The sequence below is a fragment of the Carcharodon carcharias genome, chromosome 6 (genome assembly GCF_017639515.1).
Source record: "Carcharodon carcharias isolate sCarCar2 chromosome 6, sCarCar2.pri, whole genome shotgun sequence".
Taxonomy (NCBI): domain Eukaryota; kingdom Metazoa; phylum Chordata; class Chondrichthyes; order Lamniformes; family Lamnidae; genus Carcharodon; species Carcharodon carcharias.
Genome location: NC_054472.1, coordinates 144,957,276 through 144,969,289, shown reverse-complemented (window position 1 = coordinate 144,969,289; position 12,014 = coordinate 144,957,276). Strand labels below are relative to the sequence as shown.

The window sequence follows — 12,014 nt, the reverse complement described above, 5'->3', positions numbered from 1 at the left end:
TCAGCCATGATTGAAAGGCGGAGCTGATGGGCCGAATGGCCTAATTTCTGCTCTTATGTCTTATCGTCTTAGGATTTCCTACCCCACATGTGACGGAGCCTGCAGATCATACATTGGACTTATTAGCCATCTCAAAGCCCATTGAACCAGAACGGAAGCAGGTCATCCTCGATCCCGAGGGACTGCCTCACAGCTTACAGGGAACATTGTTTGGCAATGATGGTTAACAGTGAGGCTGAGTGTCTTGGGCTGCAGGAAGATATAGATGGGATGGTCAAATGGGCAGATAAATGGCAGATGGAATTTAACCCTGAAAAGTGTGAGGTGATACACTTTGGAAGGAGTAATTTAACAAGGAAGTACTTAATGAACGGCATGACACTAGGAAGTTCTGAGGAACAAAAGGACCTTGGCGTGTGTATCCATAGATCTCTGAAGGCGGAGGGGCATGTTAGTGGGGTGGTGAAAAAGGTATATGCCTTTATCAATCGAGGCATAGATTACAAAAGTAGGGAGATCATGTTGGAGTTGTATAGAACCTTGGTGAGGCCTCAACTGGAGTACTGTGTGTAGTTCTGGTCATCACATTATAAGAAGGATGTGATTGCACTGGAGGGGGTGCAGAGGAAATTCACCAGGATGTTGCCTGGGATGAAACATTTAAGTTGTGAAGAGACGTTGTATAGACCTGGGTTGTTTTTATTGAAACAGAGAAGACTGAGGGACGACCTGATCGAGGTGTACAAGATTATGAGGGGCATGGACAGGTTGGATAGGGAGCAGCTGTTCCCTTTAGTTGAAGGGTCAGTTATGAGGGGACATAAGTTCAAGGTGAGGGGCAGGAGGTTTAGGGGGGATGTGAGGAAAAACGCTTTTACCCAGACGGTAGTGATGGTCTGGAATGCGCTGCCTGGGAGGGTGGTGGAGGCGGGTTGCCTCACATCCTTTAAAAAGTACCTGGATGAGCACTTGGCATGTCATAACATTCAAGGCTATGGGCCAAGTGTTGGTAAATGGGATTAGGTAGGTAGGTCAGGTGTTTCTCACGTGTCGGTGCAGACTCAATGGGCCGAAGGGCCTCTTCTGCACTTTGTGATTCTGTAATGGTTAGGATTTCATTGATGTCCAGTTTGTAAGAAAATTTGCATTAGGCTCTCAGCTCCAGCATTCTCCTGCCTCTCGTTAGAGCAGTTTAACCCACAGGCAACTTTCCCAAGAGATCATTCACTGTGTGTGAGTGTCAGAAACAACTTGACCAAGGACAGCCTCACAGCCGAACCTGATTCTGTCCTGAGTCAATCCAATGGCTCATGCTGGGAGAGAACAGGATGAGATTCAGCTGTGATCAGTGGCCCTTCTAATTTTTTTTTCATTGTGTGCAACCTGTACCTTTAAATTCTTTTCCCCGCAGCTACATACACAGGGTATCTTAATAGATGGTTTGTGAGTAACCTGCACAGCACGTTCCCAGTTATTGGCTGTGATGTCATCCATGGTACAATAGGACTGTTGACCGTCACCCTGGGCACTTTTTGAAGAATCACAATCTGGCTGCATTTGACTGCACTTTCAGAAGAAGAGGGGAGAGAAACAGAGAGTAAAGTTTCCTCATGTGATCCACTCGTTCTACCAGCCTCGTGTCGGTCTCCATTCAGCTACAATCCTCCCTTCTGAGTGCACATAGTAGACAGGATGCATTGCTGCAGTGGCACAGGCCTGCAGAGAGAGAGATAATGAGAGAGGGAGAGGAGAGAAACAGATAGAGGGAAAGAGTGAAGGAACAGGCAGAGTATAAGAGATAGAGGAAAAGGAGAAAGAGGAGATGGAAGAGATAGGAGAGATATGAAAGAAAATGAGTGAAGAGAGGGAGAGACAGAGGGAGAGTAGGTAAAGGGGGAGTGGAAAGAGAGGAGACAAAAACAGACAGGGAGAATGAGGAAAATAAACAGGGAGAAAGAGAGAGTGAACAAGATAAAGAGGGAGGTGGGAGAGAAGGAGAGGAGGATTGTGGGAGAGAGAAGCAAGGTGAGGAGAGAGAGACACACAGTGAGGAAAGAAGGATAGAGAGATGGATAGATAGGGAGCAGGAGAGAATGATAGCATTAAAGACAGAGATGTAAGGGATGGAGAAGTGGAGAGAGGAAGGGGGAAAAAGGCGGCAGAGCAGGGGAGAGGGAGAAATAGATATGGAAGAAAGAGAGAGAGGGTAGAGAGGGGGTAGGAAAGAGAGATGTGAGACTACTGCACGATTTCCTCAGAACATATCAAACATTCATATAGAAAAGTTCTATCCAAATACCAAATTTCCAACTGCCCCTTAATCCAGACAGGCAGCCAGCAAGAGGGGCAGAGGTGAGGTATTTAGGTGGGCGTGAGGCAGAGAGGTGGAGTGTGGAGGAGAGAGATTGGGGTGAGGCAGAGAGGTGGAGTGTAGGGTTGAGAGCTGGGGGTGAGGCAGAGACAGAGAGAGAGGTAGGGGGTGGGGCAGAGAGAGAGAGGTAGGGAGTGGGGTGGTGCAGAGGGGTGGGAGGTGGGGCTCAGAGGTGGAGTGTGAGGTTGAAAGGGGGACTGAGGCAGAGAGGGAGAGGTAGGTGTGGGGCAGAGAGGGGAGGTGGGGCTGAAAGGTGGAGTGTGGGGCTGAGAGGGGGGTTGAGGCTGAGAGAGGGGTTGAGGCAGAGAGGTGGGGTGAGGCAGAGAGGTGGGGTGAGGCAGAGGGGTGAAGGGTGAGGCAGAGAGGTGGCGGGTGAGGCAAAGAGGTGGTTATTGCCCCACTTGGGCAATGGAGAGCTACAAAACAAGTCATTTACCCTTTGATTGGACTCGAACCAGCTGGGAACCGTTGGGGAATGTTCTGATAAACAACGCTGCTCTTTGCTAGACATTGACTGGTGCACTCCCTGTTTTAATTTCAGATTTCCACCTTTCAATCCAGTGATGTCTTCCTCCTGCTTTTGTCCACTGGCTTTTAAATGTAATCATCACACCCTGATCTATCTCAATCACGTGTGGTATTCTCTTCAACTGTTGTTTCTTGATTCCTGAATTCCAATTCAATTCAACCTTTAGAGCCTGCTTAGATAATAGCTGACCTCAATCTCATTTATCTGACTTTCAAACAGATCCCTTCATACCCTTACTTAATAAAATTTTAGTCGATCTCATTCCTGAAAATTTAATTTGGCTCAGCATCCACAACTCTGGAGGGCAGAGTTCCAGATTCATATTAGCTAGGTGTGAAAATAGGCTTCCTGATTTCACTCTTGAATGGCCTCTCATTTTAAGATTGCGCCTCATTCTTCTGGATTCACTTGCCGGAGAAAACAATTTCTCCATTTACCTTATCAACTCTTTTAATCATTTTAAACATCTTGATTAGACCACACCTTAATCTTCTAAACTTCAGGAAAACAGCCAAGTTAGACAATCTGTCCTCATAATTTAACCCTTTTAGCCCCGGTAATCATTCTGATGAATCTGCACAGCGCCCCAGCTGAGGCCAATAACTGAGCTGCAGTGCCTAAAACCTGAATGCAATATTCCATATGGGGTCTGACCATTGCTCACTCAGTACTGCATCAGTTATGAGTCAAAATAAAAACTCTGGTGTCTCACACTAACTGGTGGGTTGACAGTAGTCAGTTTTGCAGTGTCCTGTCCAGTTCAATCATAAGTTCAAAATTTTTTTTGTGTTTTCTGATGTCAGAAGACTGATTAAAATAAATAGCTAGACCTGTGATTTGCTCCCTCTCATGTGTAAGGCAGGGTCTTTAATTAAGAAGAAATGACAAGGCAATAAGTACATCTGTACATCAGTTAGTACCAGAGAGGAAAGTTGGTTCGTGTTGAACCTATGCCGTGACTGTCAATATTCAATTTGAGCATGAAGCATACCATAGCCAAGTCCCATTATGTGATAACTCGTGTGTGTGTCTAAAATTTTCTCAGAAGGTTCAGTCCTGACATCAGGACCATATGCAGCTCCTGAGGCCACACAGGCTGGCAGGCAGCGGTACTGCAGCAGCAAACTTCCCGTGGGTAGTAAGGATAATGAAAGGCCTCCTCGACCTTAAGGCACTTTCACAGGGGAGGAAAACACTTAATTCTTCTGCGGGGGCCAAGCAGGCAGACCCCCTCTTGCTGTGCCCCCCCCCACTCCCCTCCCCCCACCTGGCTCCGATGGTGGAAATCTGAAATTAAAACAGCAAGTGCACCAGTCAATGTCTAGCAAAGAGCAGCGTTGTGGTGAGACTGCCCCGGAAGACGGCCCTCAGTTCAAACTTTAATTGGCTAAAGTGCCCGAGCTGTCCCAATGCGGGTCCCGGCATTTTACCAGCCCCTCCTGCTTATAGTTCCTAACCTGCCACGGGGAGCCAGTAAAACATCACACTGGGTTTCTCTAAAAAAATTTTTTGGAAAAATATACTTTATTCATAAAATATCTGAAAGAACATTACAAAACATTTCTAAATGGCCATCGCAAAAAGTGCAATCATATTTGGCTTTTCCACATGGATCATGAAGTGCTTCAATACAGTCAGTGAATATTACAGACATTTCAATATGGTCGTTACAGACAGTCAGATAGTGCAATGGTATTGTCTACCCTAACGAGTAGGTTAGACAAAAGAGCGCCAATGGATGTTATCTATTTGGACTTCCAGAAGGCCTTTGATAAGGGGCCACAGAGGAGGCTGCTCAGGAAGATAAGAGCTCATGGTATTAGTGGCAAGGTACTAGCATGGATAGAAAATTGATTGTCTGGCAGGAGGCAGAGAGTGGGGATAAGGGGGTCCTTCTCAGGATGGTGGCTGGTGACTAGTGGAGTTCCGCAGGGGTTAGTGTTGGGACCATAATTTTTCACTTTATACATTAATGATTTAGATGAAGGAACTGAGGGCATCCTGGCTAAGTTTGCAGATGATACAAAGATAGGTGGAGGGACAGGTAGTATTGAGGAGGTGGCAAGGCTGCAGAAAGATTTGGACAGGTTAGGAGAATGGCCAAAGAAGTGGCAGAGGAATACAACGTGGGCAAGTGTGAGGTCATGCACTTTGGTAGGAAGAATAGAGGCATAGACTATTTTCTAAGTGGGGAGAGAATTCATAAATCTGGAGTGCAAAGGGACTTGGGAGTCCTAGTCCAGGATTCTCTTAATGTTAACTTGCAGGTTGAGTCGGTAGTTAAGAAGGCAAATGCAATGTTGGCATTTATTTCGAGAGAACTAGAATATAAAAGCAGGGATGTGCTGCTGAGGCTTTATAAGGCTCTGGTCAGGCCACATTTAGAATATTGTGAGCAATTTTGGGCCCCTCAGATAGGATGTGCTGGCCCTGGAGAGGGTCCAGAGGAGGTTCATGAGAATGATCCCAGGAATGAAAGGCTTAACATATGAGGAACGTTTGAGGACTCTGGGTGTATACTCGATGGAGTTTAGAAGGATGAGGGGGGATCTGATTGAAACTTACAGAATACTGAAAGGCCTGGATAGAGTGGATGTGGGGAAGATGTTTCCATTAGTAGGGGAGACTAGGACCCGAGGGCACAGCCTCAGAATAAAGGGAAGACCTTTTAGAACAGAGATGAGGAGAAACTTCTTTAGCCAGAGAGTGGTGAATCTATGGAATTCATTACCACAGAAGGCTGTGGAGGCCAGGTCATTGAGTGTATTTAAGACTGAGATAGATAGGTTCTTGATTGGTAAGGGGGTCAAAGGTTACGGGGAGAAGACGGGAGAATGGGGTTGAGAAACTTATTAGCCATGATTGAATGGAGGAGCAGACTCGATGGGCTGAATGGCCTAATTTCTGCTCCTATGTCTTATGGTATTCAAGTTATCTACATACATCATGTTGCACTTTGAGGTGCTTCAATACAATGATACATTTAGTATTCACTGCATACATTCCTTGTGAGTCATACAGCCTGAGGGATCTATACAATTCCCAGCCTCTTAGTGCATTGGGGCAGCAAGGTCTTAGACAGTGACCTGTCCCCGTTGCGTCATTGCAGCGGCTGCCTCAAGCTTTAGTGTATCCCTCAGCATGTAGTCCTGGACCTTGGAATGTGCCAGTCTGCAACACTCGGTCGGGGATAACTCTTTGCACTGGAAGACCAGCAGGTTTCGGGCAGAAAGAGTGTCTTTCATCAAGTTGATGACCCTCCAGCTGCAGTTGATGTTTGACTTGGTGTGTGTTCCTGGGAACAGCCTGTAGACCACAGAGTCCTGTGTCACAGACCTGCTCGGGATGAACCTCGACAGAAACCATTGCATCTCTCTCCAGACCTTCTTTGCAAATGCACATTCCACAAGGAGGTGAACAACGGTCTCGTCCCCACCATGAGGGCAACGTGCAGAGGGGGTGAGACTCCTGGCATGTTGGAAGGACATGACGAGGAGGGCCTTTCTCATCACCGCCTAAGCTACATCTCAGTGCTTGTTGGAAAGTTCTGTCAATGAGGTATTCTGCCAAATGACTTTCACAGTCTGCTCGGGGAACCATCTGACAGGATCCACCATCTCCTTTTCCCTCAGGGTTTCTAGGACGTTACGTGCAGACTACTGCCTGATGGACTTGTGGTCGAAGGTGTTTCTCTGCATAAATTTTCCACGAGGGACAGGTGGTACGGCACAATCCAACAACTTGGAGCATTCCGCGGCAGCGTGGCCAGACCCATCCTTCGCAACACCGGGGACAGGTAGAACCTCAGCACATAGTGACACTTGGTGTTTGGTACCCTGGGTGTACGCACAGCTTGATGCAGCCACACACAAAAGGTGGACATCAGGATGAGGGCGATGTTGGGAATGTTTTTTCCGCCTTAATCTAGGCTTGAACATCGTGTCCTTGTGAACACGATCCATTTTCGACCTCCAGATAAAGTGAAAGATAGCTCGGGTGATCGCCACCACTCAGGAGTGTGGAATGGGCCAGACCTGCGCCACGTACAGCAACAGTGAGAGTGCCTCACACCTGATGACCAGGTTCTTACCCGCAATGGAGAGGGAGCGTCGCTCCCACATGCCCAGTTTCCTTTTCACCATAGCCACTCGCTCCTTCCAGTTTCTAACGCATGCCCCGGTCCCTCCGAATCATATCCCCAGCACCTTCAGGCAGTCTGACCTGACGATGAAGGGGACAAAGGATCGGTCAGCCCAGTTACCAAGAACATGGCCTCCCTCTTGCCATGACTTACCTTGGCTCCTGAGGCCAGTTCAAACCGGTCGCAAATGTTGATCAGTCTGCGCACCAACAGTGGATCTGAGCAGAAGACGGTGACATCGTCCATGTACAGGGAGGCTTTGACCTGGGTGCCTCCACTGCCTGGGATCGTCATTCCTCTTATGCCCGGATCCTTCCTGATGGACTCAGCAAAGGGTTCTATGAACACACAAACAGGACAGGGGAGAGACGGCAGCCCTGCCTGACTCCAGATTTAATTGGAAAGCTTTCTGATTCCGACCCATTGATTGAAACTGCACTATAGATGTTTGTGTAGAGTAGTTGGATCCAGTTGCGGATTCCCTCTCCAAACCCCATTTTGGAAAGCACAACCACCATGTAGGTGTGCAATACTCTGTCAAAGGTCTTCTCCTGATCCAGGCTGATGAGGCAGGTGTCTATACCCCTGTCCCGTACATAGACAATCGTATCCCTGAGTGGCGCAAGGCTGTCAGAGGTCTTCCTGCCAGGTACAGTGCAGGTCTGGTCAGAGTGGATCACCAACTCCAGAGTAGACCTGACCCGATTGGTGATGACCTTGGACAAAATCTTATAGTCCACATTCAACAGTGAGATGGGTCACCAATTTCTAATTTCCTGCCTTTCCCCCTTGTGCTTGTAGATGAGGGTGATGATGCCTTTCCTCATGGATTCTGACATGCTGCCGGCCAGCAGCATATTCTCGTACACATCTAGCAGGTCTGGGCCGATCCAGTCCCACAGAGCTGAATGCAACTCAGCTGGTAAGCCGTCACTTCTGGGAGTTTTACTCTTCCCAAAGGACTCAAGGGCCTTAATCAGTTCGTCAGGAGTTAGCGGTTTGTCCAGACTCTCCCGTGTACTGTCGTCTAAGACCTCCGTGATAGAGGACAGGAAGGACTGGGAAGTCGTGCTCTCTGTGGGCTTCATGTCATATAATCCGGCATAAAAGCATTTGCTGATCCTCAAAATGTCGGACTGCGATGACTTTACTGAGCCGTCTTCTTCCTTCAGGCTGCTGATCACAGAGCTCTCTCTGTGTACCTTTTGGAAGAAGAAACGTGAGCAACTCTCATCCTGCTCCACGGAGTGGACTCTAGACCAGAAGATTATCTTGGAGTCTTCCAAGGCAAAGAGCGAGGCTTGCTGGCTCTTCACCTCTTGGAGTTCCTCCTTGAACTTGACCCCCATTGACTGCAGGAGGAGCAGGTTCTGCATGTTTTTCTGAAGTTGGGGCATTTCCCTCTGTTCCTTTCTAGCGTCTGGACACCTTTGAGGATGACAAGCTTATTGATGTTCTCCTTGATCGCTTCCCACCAGTGTGTCAGCGATTCAAAGAGGAGTTTCACGGTTCTCCAACATTTGTAATCCCTCGAGTTCGTCAATGTTCTCTGGGGTCAGCAGTTGTGTGTTCATCTTCCATGTGCCCCTGCCAACCCTCTGGTCTTCCTCTAAGTGACAGTCAGCCAGTAGGAGGCGGTGGTCAGAGAAGAACACCCGCTTGACGTCGATGGATCTGACTGTGAACGCACGGGACACAAACAGGAAGTCTATCCTGGAACGGATGGACCCATCTGGCCGTGACCAGGTGTATCAGGGTTGCTGAAGACGTTGTGCAGCTTGGCATCTTTTATTATTTCCATCAGGAATCTGGTTTTGGCATCCAGCCTGCTGTCGGCTCTGCCGGATTGTCCAGCCACATCGACGATGCAGTTGAAGTCACCGCCCAGAATGAAATGGAAGTCACCAGCAGCAGTGGGAGCTGCTGAAGAACTGCCAGCCGCTCACTGTTTTGAGCCTTGGCATACACTTTAATTAATCGGAGTGGAGCATTCTTGTACATTACTTCTGCTACGAGGAGGCACCCGCCCACCACCTCCTTAACCTCAGAGATGGTGAAGTTGCCTCCCCGCAGCAGAATACCCAGGCCGGAGGAACAGGAGTCGTTTCCTCCCAACCAGATCGATGGCCCAATTGTGACCATCGCCTGTAGCAGCTGAGGTGCGGTATCTCACACTCCTGCAGAAACAGCAGGTCAGCTTTGACCTTGGCAAGGTAATGCAAGGTTGCAACACATCGCATAGTAAATTTAACACTATGCACATTAATGGATACAATCTTTATCCCCATTTTTTAAAGCATTTTGTCGCTTACCAAACCTGTTGTCTTTGAGAGTTCCAGTCCTCTGGTCTGCTGCTGCATACCCATAGTGTTCACAAATTGTCTCACTTTGGATGGACTGAGGAAACCATCCTGTACCGCCCCATTGGATATGTTCTGCTCAGGTGGCATTGGGGGGGCTCGTGCAAGGAGCGAGGTTTGTATTGTTCTCTGTTGGAGAAGCCTCTCCGATCCATTCTCCCTCTGGGGCGTTGCTGCTCCTGGCTTCCCAGAGCTGGGGTGCGCTGGCCTCTTCAAGTTGAGGGGAAGTTGGGGTGTGCTGATCTCTTCATCGTCTCCAATGCTCTGGAGCTCGGGTGTCTCCTCCTCAGCTCCTGAGAGCTTTGCCGCTTCATCTGTTGGTGCCGCCCTTGCCCTTCTTCGTCTGAAGAGCAGCTGCCCTTGTCACTCATCTGGGAAGTGGCTTGGTCCCTTCTTAGCCCCTTCTTCTTTTTGGTCCTCTTCTCCAGCTGCCACTCACCCGATGATTTTCTGTTGGTTCCTCCTCCATTGATTCGTTCTGCTGAGGAGTGGGAGGTTCAGGTGGCAGTGCAATTGTTTGGCTGTCTGCTGCCTCAATGTTTCCCTTCATCTTGTCTCTCTCTGTCTTCTCCCTTATCCCTTTGTGCTCATTGGGGGCCTTGGTGGGTGGAGGGTTGCAAGTGTCCTTGGTAGTAGTGACACTGACCATTTTGTTTGCTTCCCCCTCGTTGGCTTTGGCTCCCTGTGAATAAGTGAGGCAGTGTTTGGGGCAGGTCTTGTAGATGTGGCCTGCCTCACCACACAGGTTGCAGCACTTAGTCTGTTTGCAGTCCTTTGTCTGGTGCCCTTCCTGCTTGCAATTCTTGCAGAGGACGGTGCTGCTGTTGGCCACCACATGACCAGATTAGCCGCATGAATGACAAAGTTTGGGCTGCCCAGCGCAGACAAGGAAACCACGGCTTCCCCCGATAGCGAAGCTGGAAGGAGGGTGGTGGATGTCTCCCTTATCATCCATCTTGAGTGTGACCTTCACCTGGCGTTTGCTGGTTCGAATCACAAAGACATCTTTGACCTCGGTGCAGTTCCCAACTTTGTCCATGTACCTGGCGAGGAAGGTGAGTGTTTCCCTAAATAGCCAAGTGTGTGTGCATATATAGCTGAGGAATGTGCGTGAATGCACGTGTTTTTATGTATGTCTGTGCACATTAAGGTGAGTAATGTGTGTGAGCGAAATAAAAACAGAAAGTTGTCATATTGGACTTGAAACCTTCACTTTGTTTCTCTCTCCACAAATGCTGCCAGATCTGCTGAATTTTTCCAGCACTTTTATTTCAGATCTGCAGTATTTTACTTTTATATTATTTTGTGTGCGTGCAAGTGTCTGTGTGTATATGTTTGTGTGTCAGAGCACATGCAGGCATATGTGTGCCAGCGTGTGTGGAAATTGGTTATGGAATACCCCGAATGATTATTGGAGTGAACTATTGTGGGAAGCTGGTGCCCTTGGGGCCCAAATCTCTGGGATGAGCCAAAGCCTTCAGAACTGGAGGATGTAAACTTGGGAAATGGGGAAACATCAGCATCATTATTTGTGGGGCGGGGGGCAAGTTGTTCAGGTTGACACATTTCGTTCAATAGAGGAAATTTAGGGTTGTACCTGTATAGGTACTAACAATGAGACATACACAGGCTGCACAATAGCAGACAGCAGTGAATTGCTCACTTTTAATTGCTATGTACTATACACGTACACAAGGGCCTGTAGCTTCTGAACTCCGGGTCAGTATATCTGGGGGGAGTACCCCAAAGACGCATTGGGGAATCACCCTGGAGGTTCCCAGGTAAGGATTACACAACAATTGCCCAGGAAGTTCAAACTTCCGATGGGCAATTGCCCTGCACTGGGAACTATCCGATAATGCAACTTAAATTGCAAACTTCGGATGGTTCTGGCTGTCTTACAGCAATAATTACCAAGGAAAGGTTAAAAGAATTAAAACCACTTCTAACTTCTGGGTAACTATTGTACTGACCTCACCTGACCCTACCCCCACCACAGAACCAACTACCCCCCCATCTTCCCACTACGCCTCCCCCAATTACCCCCCCCACCAAACCCCCTGAACCCCACAGGACCCCTGACTACTCCCTACCCTCCCACTACACCCCTACGAGACCCCCGACTACACCCCAACTGCACGCCCATGAGACCCCCAAACAGGAGCCCCCCAACCCCCAAAGGCCCACCTCCCTTTCAACTACACTTCCCTCAACTACAACCCCTCCAACGACACCCCCAACGACTGCATACCCCCCCAAGCTGCTCAACCCTCGATTGCACCCCTCCCGACCGACAACCCCCACTTACCACCCGACCCCCACCATCCCCACTGAGCGCCCGACCCCCACCAGCCCCCACTGACCACGCGACTCCCACTCCCCCAACAATGTCCGACTCTCGGGTGACCACCCCCTCCACAAAATGCTACCCACTCACCTTAAAAACCTACTTTTCCCTGGCTTGAAAGTGGCTGGGCCTTTAAACTTAACTGATTTACGGCTGCTGTTCTCCTTATGTCCGACTGTACAGCCCTCGACTGAAGGCCTCAGGAGCGTGCTGCCTGCACAGTTCTCGCCTGGCCTGAGTCAGAAGGTTGGGCGAGAAAGTGAAAT

The 12,014-nt window shown here is 48.9% G+C and overlaps 1 protein-coding gene across 2 annotated transcripts in view; it reads right to left on the bottom strand.

Annotated features, from left to right (window-relative positions):
- Positions 1-1,034: 1,034 nt before the first annotated feature.
- zgc:162816 (uncharacterized protein LOC571260 homolog) overlaps positions 1,035-12,014 on the bottom strand; it is a 68,977-nt gene continuing 57,997 nt past the window's right edge. Inside the window, exon 8 of one of the 2 annotated variants that reach the window (XM_041189844.1) lies at positions 1,035-1,716. In XM_041189844.1, coding sequence (XP_041045778.1) covers positions 1,627-1,716 — 90 coding nt within the window. In that variant the 3' untranslated portion in view covers positions 1,035-1,626. Of the gene's footprint in view, positions 1,717-8,213; positions 10,445-12,014 lie in introns of those variants that run through there. The other variant, XM_041189843.1, reaches the window with a different exon arrangement.